At 38.4% G+C, this 14,812-nt stretch overlaps 1 protein-coding gene across 5 annotated transcripts in view; it reads left to right on the plus strand.

Annotated features, from left to right (window-relative positions):
• Positions 1-14,812, plus strand: part of WDPCP (WD repeat containing planar cell polarity effector) — a 160,238-nt gene that overhangs the window by 89,298 nt on the left and 56,128 nt on the right. For all 5 annotated transcript variants that reach the window (XM_087775256.1, XM_087775258.1, XM_087775254.1 and 2 more), the window contains exon 13: positions 1,136-1,259. In XM_087775256.1, coding sequence (XP_087631382.1) covers positions 1,136-1,259 — 124 coding nt within the window. The remainder of the gene's footprint in view (positions 1-1,135; positions 1,260-14,812) is intronic.

A 14,812-nucleotide genomic window follows, 5' to 3' on the forward strand; every position in this document is an offset into this window, starting at 1 on the left:
TAACGCAAAACCTAATTTACTAACAGTTTGCCTGTGTTCCTAACACAGTACTATTAGCACATTTAGTGCTATCAACCCTAATAAAATAAAATGTAACTATGTTTGGAAGTAAAGAACCATTATCAGCAAATACAGAAATGGCTAGTTCAATCAAACATTAATAACAGCAAATCAATGAGATTCTGTCTGCCTAATGAGACAATAGGTTACATTTTGCTTTTAAAGCCCACACAAAATTCTGATTAGCAGTAGCAGTTTGCATATTCACTCTGAAAGGAGAACCTATATAGCAAATATATAGCAAATTCTTCCTGTTCTGCCTATAAGGACTTGTACTATGTGTTAACTCTCAAGCAGAAGTCACATAACATAAATATTACTGATCATGAAATTTCCTTTAAGCTAAGCATGTGGGGCACAAACGTATACTGTGTATTTTCTTATATTATTTATAATTTTGTATTAAAAACATGTAGAAAAATGTCTAAGAGCTCCAGCTGTGGAGTTATAGCAGTCAGAAAGTATTTAAAGCAGAGAGAACTTCTGTAACAAAAGGGCTTTATTTTATTGTTTACAAGGGAGGTTATCCATTTTCCCACCACTACACGTTGTAGGAGAGTCAAACCCTTAGGGTTTCTAAACCCTTTTGTTTAAAGTTTTTAAAGAACTGTGGACTGAAGGAGGTTCCTTAGACCTCAAGGCCATCCCAAGAAGGGTTCTGTCACCTGCTGACCAAACAGAATAATCCCTGAAAAACTGAACTTCCTTGTTGTTTGCCTAAGAGGACAAGGACGATTTGAGCTAATTGAGAGTTGATCTCTACTGGACAAACTTGTTCAAACTGTATTACTCTTATGAGTCACTTTTAATTGTACACTGCTGGTGAGAACTTGATGTGTTATAGACTTCATCGTTTTGACAGCTTTCGTTGCTCAAAGTCATCGTCAACTCTGCCTCAAAGTGAAAGTTTATATGCACATTTGTGTTTGTACAATCTGTCATATTTTAATTTCATCTCTCCTACAACAACATCACATTTCATCAGTGTTTGAGGAATTTGATTGCAAACATGAGCAACCTGTTGTAATTGAAGCAGTTTCACTTGTTTCATTGCTGTTGTGTTTGAACTTCACAGCACAGCTTGAGGCAAGCCTTGGAACCTTTTATGCTCCAACAAGATCCCTCTTGGATACAACTGTGCTGGAGTACAGGGACCCAATCAGCAGATATGCAAGAAGGTTCTTCCACCACCTGCTCAGGTGAATGACAGTTTCAACTTCTATCAACTTAAAATTAATTGCATATTTCAGTAACTGCCTACTTTAATGTGGTTAACATTTTCCAAGAAGACCACCCCTGAAAAAAAATGCATTCATTGTTACTGTTTGTTTAACTTGCGCTTCGTTCCTTTCAAGTACAGTATTGGAGATAAAATGCTATTCAGAACTCTTCTATCATCAATACACTTAAAATGAATCACCCTTTCCTTTTTAGCTTGATAGAAAAAAGATAGCATGCTTCCGAGATTTATATTCACCAACTGCTTGCAGATTAACTATTGAAACAGCTTACAAACTTGGAGAAAATACTGAGTTTAAATAGATGCTAAAATGCAAATGAACGGTGTATGGTCCAAGACATTTGTGTCTTTGCACCATTGAAATCTGAGCATTTTGTTATTCTCATCCTCAAAGTTCTCATACAGAAATTCATGTTCCAGTAATTTTCAGTGAATTTTCAGTGCCATGAAAATAAGAGGAGAAAATGAAATGTTGCATTCATCTGTAAATTATGTGACATTAGAAGAGTCATAATATCAAATTCAGCTAGAATTTGTAGTACATTCGTTTATTGCTGTATTTTTCCTTCATAATAAATTGATAGCCTAAATTTCAATCAGTTATAAATATCAATATACAGCAGTTTAATCGGTTCATGTGTTCAACCACAAATACAGCTGAAACATTCCCTCTGAGAATTATCCAGTGGGTGAAAATAAGGCGAAATTACCTTCTGAATGATACAATGTTTGTAACCTCTTGTTGAGGAGGAGTGTAGATGGACGTAGTGAGAAGACTTGCAATGCACCTTTTTCGGTGATTCATCCAGGTTATGTACATTGTCTGCATATACAAAGCTAGGAACTGCAAGTTACTTTGATAGTACAGTTTGTGCTTCTTTTAAATCTTAAAGAGAAGTATTTTATATTGTCTTCTGCATTTTGGATCTGAACAGGATCATCTTTCTGCTAACAGGTCCATTCCAATGGGGAAATTATTCTAAGTAGAAGAATGCTTCAAATATCTGCATAGTATGCACCAGCCTTTCACTGGAGGTTTCTTAATAGATGTGGCCACAATAGTGGGTACAAACTCTGCTTTTGCCTTTATCCTAGAAACCAGCAGGGAAGATCTGTTGCTGCAATGGCCAACTGTAGTGGCTGTGGGCCAGCTGCCTGCAGAGGACAGATGCGGAAAGAATGCCTCAGAGATTGCTGAGAGGTGTAACTATAGTGCTCTTACATCTGCAAGAGAAAGGTGTATTCCCTCTGACTCAGGATTTGCTTCCAAATGCTAGCAGGCATGCAGAGGCATGGGGCCCTGGCTAAGCTTTCAGCCCTTGGGGCTGCTGAACACAGCTGAAACACTGACTCAATTTCGCTAGCAAACAAGAAGCTCCAGTGTCAGAACGCTGCCTGGACAGTGTGGGGCACAGGCAGGAGGTGTGTAGGAGAGTCTCCCCGTGTCTTTTACCTCCACTACAAAGCAGCCCTTCAACAATCTACGGGTCTGGCAGTTTTTGGAACAAACGTGTGTTATTTTGCTGTTTCCCTATTGTCAAAGGGATTTGTATTCAACTGAATCAAAGTGATAGGATCATGTGATTGCTGCAGAACAGATGGTAATGCTTAAAGCTTATCTGAGAAGACATAATCTAAGTACAAAATGAAATGTTCGAAAATGGGAGATTTATCTGATAGAAAGCAAGGAAATTACGTCCAGAGCTGATCTTTATTGTATTAAAGTGGCTGTGCCTTAATTGGTGTTTATTTCCTTTTAGATGTTTTCTTAAGTGACTAGAATGATTTGAATGTAGGCTAAGCAGAGAGTACTACAGATTTGTTGGAGGAATGGTAAACCATGGTTCTGGGTGAGAAAATGCCATCTAGGCGCAGTGCAATGTCTAGGAGAATCATAGGGACGCACAATGCTCACTAATTCTTTCAGGCACATGAAAGTTGCAGCCGCTGCTATTACATCCGTCTGTGAGGAGCCAGCCAGGCAAGCCACTTCTGCTAGCCTGCATTTACAACTGCAGGTTCAGAACAGGAAGAAGAGTGAGGAGACAATTATGCTCTTGCCTTTTCAGGTCACCATGTTATGCCCATGAGGACACTGAAAATGGAGTGGTCTTCCCACTATCTGTTTGTCAGAGTGTGTGGTGTCAGGAAGGCTACGTTTTAAGTCAGTTATGTGCTCTCTGTCTCAACCTTTGTTATTTGATTTATTCACTTTTTTACCCTTATTCATTTAGTACTTGCAGGTTAGTTACAAAGAATTAATGAATCTCTTCAGAGTGAATTTGTGTTACTGCAGATGTGTCTGCATGACCAAACAAGAACACTTGAATGCAGATGCACTGTAAATTGTCAGTGCCAACTTGATGCAGCACTAGGGGACATTTGTTACTCTCTCGTGAGCACGAGGAGACAAAAGCAAAGTGATTGCTTTGTACCCTGTTGCAGCAAGAAGTGGAGGAAACATAGCGCTTCCTAAATTACGTGCACTGTAAGTATGGCTGATAGTTAAAAAATATTTCTTGGAATAGAGTAGGGCCTTCTGCAATTCCTTTGGGCTTCAGAGAAAGCAAGCAGCAGATGCACAGAAATTAAATCTAGAGGATATGGAGCTAAAACACACAGGGAGAAACTCAGAAGTGGGGTTAGGAGCATGAGTAGAAGACAACGAATTGGGGACAAAGGACTAAAGGCAGGGATGGGGACATACAGAGTCCTGCAAAAAGGCAGAGTGGGAGTACAGAGTGAAATGGGGGAAGACAGCTTAGGATATGTGTGGTGGGCTATACAGGAGAACAGACACATAAGGGATGGACAGGGAAAGGTGGAGTCTTTCATACAAGATTAAAACATCAAAACACGTAAATGTTTCTAGATCTAAATCTGAAAAATGTTCATATAAACAAAAAGTTTTCACCCCCCTCTCCAGCTTTATTTTGAATGCCCCACCAATCTGCCTTAAGCCTTTTCTAGAAGGACCCACTCTTGGGAGGGAAATATTAATTCATTCTACATGCTGAGACAATCTTTGACCTGCCTGCTGAGTCTGCCAAAAAGGTGCCAGTTATTGTACTTTTTAAGATGTGAGTGTCTGCATTTGCTAGAATTGAGAAATACAGTTACCTTTTCAGAAAGGCTATCCTCACCTAGTAATAATCATGTGCCAATGATTTTAATCTTTACTGTAGGCTGAAAGGTTGTATATTCAGTTGCAAATAACTGGAGACATCCATTTTCACATCATCAGTGAGATTATAGGCTAACTATTTTTCTACCGTCAAAGAGACCAGTTTCTAGAAAACACTGAATGCTGTGATGTTCCCTCTTTCAGGTATTAGGCACTTTAGCAAGCAGATGCTCTGTCATTACTGGCTGTATAGCAAGTATGGGTTAGAAAATGGTGCTGCAACCTGAGATGGTCCAAGGAACACTGACAGCACGATTGAAATGGATTGCAATTAGAAGGAAGGAAAATGCCTTGCAACATATTTGATGCAGCCACGTTATTTGTATCCATCATTATAAAAGCTAAGTTCTTAAGTTTGGAAACCATGCAGCACCTTCAGCTTCCATGAAAATAGAAGCTTAGAGCTTTGCAGGTATAGGCCCTGAATATAGAATATGGAATACCTCCAAAAACAGGCGTTCAGTATACAAAATTAAAATTAAAGGCCTCTTAATTATATGCCAGGGATCCATTACAACAGTATTTATGGAATGAATAATTATTTTTACTTTAAATTCTTATCTATAATTAAAAAATACAGGAACTGAATTACAAGTATAGAAATGTATCTTAGGTGTTCCTTGCCACTTGAGTAGCTCTCCGGTATTTTATTATGATGTCACTGCTTATAATAATATAATGCATTATATCATTATGTAAGGTGTTGAGCAGAGGTGGATTTATTAGGAAGCCTTGGGGAGCTGTAACCTTCTTGCCCCCACCCTTTTGTTGAGCGCTGCCTACTAAGTGTGTTTGTGTAATGGGGGAGTGGCTGCACAACCTCCTGCCTCTGTATAACAGCCTCATCTACCCGTGTACAGAACATGGAATGGGATGGAATAGTTTTTCACTCGTTAACTATGGCATCGCTGACTCATGGCTTTGCTTCACTCTGATCAAGCATTCGTAAATTGTACTTGTCACATTTTCTAATGCATGAAATTATCTTGTTTGTTTGACACACAGGCACAACCACATGCCTGCTCTGTTTTGTTCAAATTTTTCTGTCTTTCTCAGAGAGACAGCGAGAAAGTAACGTAGCATGAGCTGGAGGTAAAGGCTGGGCTGGAAAGTAAAGTCTGAAATGCAGCTCAGGAGTTGTAGAATTAGAATGCAGCCACAGGTCCGTGTTTCTGCTATGCCCTTTCCTCCTTTGTAATTCTGTTCTTGTGTTTGTGAATATGCAGTTTAAGGATCTTTTTGCCTCTTTTTTTTTTTTTTTTTTTTTTTTACATGGAAAAATACTAAGTTTCAAAACCATTTGGACCTTCCCATCTGATAATTCCATTAAGAGAATGTCATTGGTTTTTTTTTCCCCACGGTACAAATATGTTTCCCTACAAAGCAAAGCTCTGTTGTAAATAACAAGATAGTGCATTTGCTTCTTTCAAGAGCAAAGTGGAGCTCTGATCATGTTCACTGGTAGAATTTTGGATGGATTCATGGAAGATTCTCCTTTGTCTGAATCCAAAAATTAAAACCTCCACCATGTTTTTACTGTTACTGTTTTTACTCCTTCGCAAATATTCTCAGAAGTGTTGTGTACTCTTCCCAGTGTTCAATGTAAGATGCCACTGGTTAAACGCAAAGAAGAATTAAGCTGCATGTTGGGCAGAACATTCATAAAGTGCTATGACTTTACACACAGAACTTGATAGAGCTCCTTTGTAAATAAACACTCATAAAGGAGATGAGAAAGTAGCTGGTCATTAGCATCAGGGGAGATCTGCTTCCAGCCAGTACTGATTTTTATGAATCACTTCACTATTCAAGAGTGCTGAAGTGTACTGCTTTACTACCTGACATGATGCCTTGACACAGTCAGTTATCACTTAAGTCCAAGACAGCCTTTGAAAAGCTAAAATAAAGCTCTTTCGCCCTGCAGGTACACCACATATGCAGTACTAACTACCCCTTGGTAAGCAGGTTCCTGTATCACTACACTGCAATCTGCAAAGCAGATATTCACTGTGAGTATTCCATCTTAAATAGGACCTTAAATCAAAGGTGAAAAAATGCCTCAACTCCATAGGAATAGTTCCCAATCCCATCTGCTGCCAACTGTATGGAACTGAGGGACAGAGTGAGCAAAGAGTTTTTATGATCCTTTTTAAGAGCACCCTAACAGTAGAATCTATAATTATATTGGTACATAGTGTGTCACAAAATATGTATAAACATTAATAATGACATGGCTCAGGACTAAGAATGTCTTTTATATTCATAAGGTAACCTATTAGGCATTAAATTATGCCTTCAGATAAAATGACCACTGATGTCAGTCAGGTTCTCTATGGTGGCCACATGAACAGAATTCATCTCTATGGGACTAAGTTCAGTAGCAGCATTCTGACTAAAGTAGCACCTTCTGGAGGGGACTTTGAAGAGTCCTTTTTTGTCATCTTGTGAAAACGATCAAAACCAAAGGTTTTCGTATTACCACAGCACTGATAAATGAGAATTTCAATTCCTGTGATGGAACTGCACATGAAAAGATTCCCCTGGTCATGCTTCTTGACCTGTTTTAGAAACAAGAAATAAAGGCACCCATTTAATGGAACTGCATTATTTTTGCAGTTAAAGAAGTTAAATATCTCAGGAAAAGTTTAGAATGTCTTTGCTACAGTCCTATGTTGCTAATGATTTTTTTTTCTTAAACCAGCTCCACAACAATTTTCAATTTCAGTCAGATGCTTTGATGCCACAGGAATGGATCCAGGATTTAATTCTCTAGTGGTGATTACGATGTAAGAAATATTGAGCAAAATATCGGGGGGGGGGGTGGGGGGTGGGAAACAAATGACGTGACATAATTGCTTGAGAATAAAATCCCATGAAGATAAACCACAAAAAATCTGTCAGAGATTTGGGCAAGATTTTCTGCTGAACCTAATGGGAGACATTGCTTGGAGCATGGGAAAAATGGCCCCTCCCACACGCTTAGAGCAGTCCCAGAGCTACTCTAATATGGAGCTATTTCCCACAGCCACCAACAGATGGCTGTTTGGTGGCCCAGAGTGCCATAAGTCCTCCAGTTCTCTGCTATGTCCCCACCCATGGGACTGCACTAGAAAAAGGAACACAGAATAGCTATGCTGGACTAACAATCTTTGTGCCAAGGCTATTCCCACACGCTGGTTAATCTGACTTTGATATTGCTACTTTTAGAAGCTGAGCCCACATAGAGACCATTGTTTTGTTGTGTTGTGTAACTGATAATCTGTAGGTGGCTTTTTCCTGCTGTACCAGCTGTGCAATTCCCCTGAAATCTGAGGGGCTTTGGGCATGCATCAAATGCAGAAACAGTGCAAATATACCATATTCATGGACAAAAACTCAAGAATTAGTTAACAACGTCTCCACCCTTGAGCAGCTTCAGTAAGTCAGCCTCAGCTTTCCTTTGCAGGTCATCAGTTATTCCCTCCCCATCAGTTCTACATCGTCACTAATGGTATCTCCTTCTGGAGTGACACTCAAAAATCTCTTCTTGAGGTCCTGACCAAGAACCTGAATTTAAGATGTTTTCTTTTTTCCTTGCAGTCTTCCCAGATTGATTCATGTCTCATCTCTTTACCAAGATACTTTTTCTCCATTCATCTTCAGAGTTTTCCTAGGCTCCACCATTACACTTCACTTTTCTGTATATGGACCATCTGACAATATTCTGTCTTGAGCTCAGCTCATCAGATTGGAACAGAACGTGGCTTGGCAATCTGTAATCCATTTGTTGCGTGCAAAAAATGGTTTGTTTTCCTCCCTAAAGAGCTTCGTTTTTCTGACTTTTCTCCCACTTCCACCCAGTACGCTCCAGGAAGAGCTAATTGAACAGTTAGGCAGTCCTACGCTTCCTATCTTCAAATGCAGAGCTCCGTCTTATGATTCTTCAGAACCGAAGAGCCAGCTAAGGAAAGGATACCATAAGTAAAACTTAGAACAAAAGTCAGCAAGAGTCAATTGTCCCATAACTGGATGTAGTGTCTTGCCTCACCTCTCCTGACTTAATAATGTAGAATTTAGATGTCCTACACTCTCATCTGGGCTTCCTCTGTAGTTAGTATAAAGACATGGGCGCCCAAAGGATGAGTAATCCTATCAAAGGGAGATGTGTAAGATAAGCGTGAAGAATCAAACATCAGTCCCTATCCCTATCAATTAACTATAAAGGGAGCCTACCTGATTAGCTTAAATTAGCCATGTAAAGGTGAGCTGTTTGAAGATAAATGGAATGATTTGCACTGTAAATGTCTAGCTCCTGTATCACATTATTACTGGCCAGTTAACAGAAAGATCTTAGATGCTCAGATATAGTTTCTGTAATGGGAGAGGCACAAAGACTAGCAAAAATATATGAAGAAAGGTTTACAGAAAGACAGAAAAAGCAGATAGGCATGCAGATCTCTTTAAAAATCCCCTTTTGACCAGTTGGCCAGGATAGGAGAGGATGGAGATGTTTCTTAGTTTACACTGATAAGTGTTGAAGTATCAGTAAAAGGGGTTATACTATAGATAGATAAATAGTAGTATATGACCAGCACTAGCTAAAATTCATCCAGAATTTCTAAATATAAAGCATAAAATAGCTGAAATACACACTGTAGTGTATAACCTCTTATTTAGAATGACCTTAGCACCTGAGGACAGGAACATGGAAAATATTATGTCGGTTTTCAAAACAGCCTGGAGAACCTTGAAGAACTATAGGCCTGTAAGTCCAACCTCCATACCAGTGAAATTAGTAGAAACTGTATTAAAAACAATTGTGAACATACAGACAAATGTGTTGTATTGGGGAGAGTCAGCAGGATTTCTGTAAAGGCATGTCATGTCTCAGAATTCCAAATTCTTTGGTGTCAGCAATCGTGTCAGTAATGGATATCCATCTGCTACTGATGAAAGTTTGACCATTGAAGACCTTTTTGGAAGGTCTCCCACCAAAATGTCTTAAAAAAAGCCTAAGCTGCTACAGGATAAGAGAGAAGCTCCTCTTTCATAGATAAGTAATTCATTAAAAGGTAAGAAGCAGAGTAAGTGGTCAGTTATCAGTGGAGGTCACCAATGGAAATTATAAGTGTAGCAAATCTATACTCATAAATAGCCTGGCAAAGGAGCAAATAGTGAGGTGCCAGCATTTGCTAATGATACTAAATTATTAAGACTAGTAAAGATAGGGCCTGCTGTGAAGAACAGCAAAAGGGCTTCACAGGACTCGGTGAAACACGATGGGGGGTGACTCCTAACTTCATGTATAAAATGATGGAGTCTGAGCTCACCATTATTCTGGAAGAAGAACTTGGTCTTATAACTCTGCAGCTAGAAAATAGTCAGTTCAGTGCTCAGCACAAGTACAAAAAGCAAATTGGATGCCAGGAATTTTTAGAAAAGGAATAGACAACAAAACAGTGAAGTTCACCTGAATTTTTTTGTGTAGTTTTGGAGTCTCATGATCTGTAAAAGGATATAGTAGAACTCAAAAAGCTTTAGGAAGGGCAGCCAGGTTGATTAAAGGCATGAAACAGCTTTAGTGAAAGGAATGACTAAATAAACTAGAACTCCTCAACCTATAGAGGAGGCAACTGAGATAGAGATCTATTAAATTGTGAGCATTAGGGAGAAAGAGCACAGTGAATGACTGCTCATTGCTTCTTCTAATACAACAGCTAGAGGTCATCAGGGAAGCTAATATGTGGCAGTTTCAAAGTATAGTGAGTCTTTGTGTAACATATAATTAAAATATGAAGCTCCTTACCACAGGATGTTGTGGATGATAAAATTGTGTATGAGTTGAAAGGCAAGGTTCAGGGAAGAGAAATACGCTGAGGAATATCAACATAGAAACCACCTCTGGCTCAGCAAATCCCTGAACCACAAATTGTTGGAGACTTGGAGACTACTTAGGGAAGTATCACCATATGCTTGCCCTGTTCTTATATTCTTTCCTAGGTGCCTAACTGTTGGCAAGGTATTAGGTTAAATGTACCTTCGGTCCGAGCAAGTGGTCATTCTTACGTTTTATATTCTTGTACATGGTGCTGTACAGAAATAGCATAAAATACTCATTAGTTTTCCATTTGCTCCCTCAAAAAGGTGCCGAAATTCATACGATCAAAGTTCTAGAGAATTTCTTGCCTGGCTCTCCTATGGCTATATTTGCTGTAATGGAGTTCTTATGTGTGGGAATTTTATGAGCATTACCACTGCATTATTTTATTATAAAGAAATAATATTGGCTATTGACAAACCTAGATAAAAAAAGTAAATATACTGTAATGGACCTGTAACTCAACAAGTATTCAAAATTTGGCCCTGCACCATGACTTTGTAATTAGATATTTATCTTTAGGCAGCCAGCTTTAGAAAATATTGAGCTAATATTTTCTCTGAGAAGTCTTAGCGCTAAAAAAAACGCATTTTATCCAATGTCAGGCATGAGGGAGAATTGGCGCGGTACCTCATGGAAAGTCAAGGAGGAAAAGGGCCTGTTCATCTTAACTTTAATACCACATTCCCATCTGCTGCAGTTTGAAATTGCAGAGATATCACACATATACAATAGGGATTTATTATAGAGGCAGCAACTCATCCTCAACCATAGTGATGATACTGGGCCTCTGTTATAGAGCTGTCTTTAGTGTGTAGACATGCTGATATGTTTGCTCAGTAAAATCCAGCTTTCAAGACATACTGTTAAGTTTACATGATCACCAGAGTGAGAGGGATAAAGCTGGAAAAGAAGAAAAGCAAAAGCGAATTAATGCAATAAAGGCTAGGATTTAAGAGACAGGGTTGAGTAAAATAAATGTGAAACAACAGGTGTCACTGACTCTTATCAGCATTTTTAATTAACATCTGTTTTTAGCCCAGAGTACTTTGGAAGAGTATGTTGGAGTGTGTCTGTATTTAAAGATAAAGATAGACTGTTGAGAAGTTACTAAGTAGTATGAGGTTGGGGGAACGGAGAGGTTTGGGGGTGGAGGGAGGCTGTGTTGGCTGGGTGGGTGTTAGTTGCAGCTTAGAGGAACCTGAAGGAAAGCCACTATGATAAAATTGGAAGGTAGGGAAATATTGCTATGGCAACAAAATATATTCTCTTGAAGGAAAATTAGTATGAAAAAGGAAATACAGTGTGGGAAATTCAAAGTAAGTACACATTACGAGAAAAGACTGAGTCTAGCTTAAAAAGAAATAAACCATCATAGTTTCAATTTTTATAATAATAATTTATAATAGTAATAAATTGCTGCTCCCCAGACTTTCATAGCGCCTGCTATTGAAAATCTCAGAGCACTTGACAGACATGAAAGAATTATGCTATGCAGTAGGAAAATGTTGCTGTTGCTCCCAACAGTAGTCCTCTTCAGTGGCTAACCCCGACTGACCAACACTGCATGGGAAATGTGTGACATAAATGTTCATAGAATCAGGATCTGTTAACTAATATTTCTTTGGTTTAGACATAAGACAGCTCTATAGTTTTAAACTAGTGCTATTTTATAGTTAATTGAGAAAAGGTCAACAAATAAATGATGTAGCTTTTTTATAGCTAAAACTACTGCTTTTTCTAGAATATTTCATACATCAAGGCTATTTCTTACTCAATATGTATTTTAAAAGTTTAAATGATGCTTTCTTACTAAACTACTTCGTTCAAAAATTAACTTTGGTTCACTTGAAAATCTGACTCAAAAAATGCCTGGACAGCTTTTCTTTGAACATAGAAAGTCTGTCCGGAGACTGCATGTATGTTTAACATAGTCACCTGAACTATTTCACACAAGAATACATTTAGGTTTCCTAGAGCAGCATATCATCCTAAAAGATAGGAATCGCATGGTTAGATTATTTTCAAGATTCACAGCCAGTTACAGCCCTCAAGCGCTTTCTCTGGCCAGGGAGTCATACTGTCTGGCTCCCCTTATTAGCTTTCTCTTTCCTCCTATTTTTTAATTTGGTTGGTTGGTTTGTTTTCTTGTTTCATACCAGAGGGTGTCCTTTGATGTGAAGGGCATTCGGTACTACACCCAATGATCTATAAAGTTATAGGTGGACTTTCTTTAGTTCAGAGATACGTAATTTGACAGTATAGTTCAAGTAACAGAGATTTTGGGTGGCTTGAGATATTTGTGCCCATTGCAAATTTTCTCATGGTTATTCACTAACTTTTACTGGAGACCTATTTGTGTATGACCTTTGAAAGGTTCCATAAGGGATTTCTTTTTAAACAAGTCACTCAGGCCCCAAATCCAGCACTTCACTTAACATGCCCATATTTAGGGCCCATAGAAAATTATAGGTCATAAACCCATACATTAATGCTTTGCTAAATTTGGGCCTGAAGGGATGTATAGATTATACCTGGACTGCCTTTAGAGCTTCTGCATCTAAAATACAATTTGGAAAATTATCCCCTTGACTCACATACATACAGACCTGGTGTCTGTTTCTCCATTAGCCTTTGGTGTGCTCTGCAGCACTTTCTCTTCACCAGTATGAGAGCATCTTAGAAGGCAACAAGGTTGTGGACACCCCCTCAGAAGTTTGTGTGTCCTGTTCAAAAGAGCTCATAATCTAAAAAACTAGTAGCATAATAGCATGAGGTTGGCAAAATAATACCACTAGCATCTCAGAGGTCGTAACTTAGCAGGTATGGATTCTTCTGTCAGTTCCCTGCTAACTTAGAGAATCATTGCTTCTCAACCAACTTTACAGAGGGTAGAAGTCTCAGAAATAAGCAAATGCCTGCCAGTTTTGTGAAAATCAGCAACCAGTTAGGGTTAAATAGGATGCAGGAGGTTATCTTCCTCCCAAAAAGCTACAGCGAAAGTTCAGCAGATACATGTTCTGCCAATCGAGACATGCACTGCTTAACGGCAAACCCAGTCTATGTTGCCTCTTGCTCAAACCATTGTTGGGAGGGAGCTGAGTATGCACAGCTGGGAGAAGGGCACTATAGTGTCTGGAGCATATTTTGGCAGAGCGCACAGGGAACAGGTGGAGTTACCGTGCTGAGGCCTGTGTAGGAGGAAGCATAGGAAACTAATCAACAGTACTCTTCGCTGCTCACAGAATATTTTGTCTTAAAAAACAGCAGTTACAGTTTAAATTTCTGATTGTGATATGTGAAACTCTTCATATGCCTTTGCACATACATTAGTGTTGAAATAGTCTAGCTGCAGTAAACTAATACCCAGCAATTAATTGATTTTTGCCAACGGAGGTCAGTAGTATCGGGGAAAGCCTATTTTCCAGATGTTATCTAAACAAATAATAAGAGCTTATGAAGTAAATTCAAAAATTTTGAGACTGAGTGCCCCAAATCATGAGATTTTGACACAAACTTCAGAGTTCGGGGAGAGAGGGAAGGATAGGTTCTTTGGAGAGTACCTGGTCTTCGGGCTGCACTCAGTGGTCTGATTTTCTCTGCAACTGTCTTATTTAAAATATGGTGTCCTACTGAACTCATTAGGGTAAAATGGTATCAGTTTTTGGTTGACTTTTTTTTAAGGTGTTTTGCTTTTTTTAATGAAATGTGAGATCTTGATGTATTTATTCCTCTCCAGGAACTCTAAGTAAAGTGTCAGTATTTCAGCATTCACTATACAATGCAGGAGATAATTCTTTGACTAATACTATATTTTATATATGAAAGGTTACATAGCAATCTAAGTCTTCAGAATTTACTGAAATTTTACTTTAAAATATTTCCTTGAAGGTCAATAGAATTTCAGGGTTGTCATTTTAAGGATGCACTGAAATTACACCATCTATACCTGACTTCATTACACATCAATATTTTTCATGCGGAATATATAAGACCTTAAGCCCTGGACCAAGGTTTTTTAAATGGGCTCTGAAGCTGTATTCTGAAATACAGCTACATATCTAAATCAGTGGTGTTATGTTCAACAGTTGGTTGAAAACCAATCTGTCCCCATTTAAATCAACCACTTAGCAACCTAGCCACACACTTTTTACATTCTTTAACCTGATAATCTCTAATTATTCTAGCTCAGAATTCCATTGAAACAGGGTGCAGAGTCATTTTACAGATGTTGTGCTTTATTTTAATATTGTCTAATTTAAAAGGAAAATATTTCAGATAACAACAACACTTTTTGAGGAAAAAAAAAAAAACATTAAAACCATTTCTGTTCCAAAAATTGCTGATATGAGAACTTATGGGAAACAGCTTCTTTTATGAATAATTATTATTATTGTGTTTAAGAAATGGGCAAGATGCCTAGAAATTGAATGAAAGAATGAGCTATTAAATTGAAATATTAAATGAAATA

Source organism: Nipponia nippon, unplaced genomic scaffold (genome assembly GCF_047370975.1).
Source record: "Nipponia nippon isolate SJK-2023a ecotype South Korea unplaced genomic scaffold, ASM4737097v1 scaffold_4, whole genome shotgun sequence".
NCBI lineage: Eukaryota > Metazoa > Chordata > Aves > Pelecaniformes > Threskiornithidae > Nipponia > Nipponia nippon.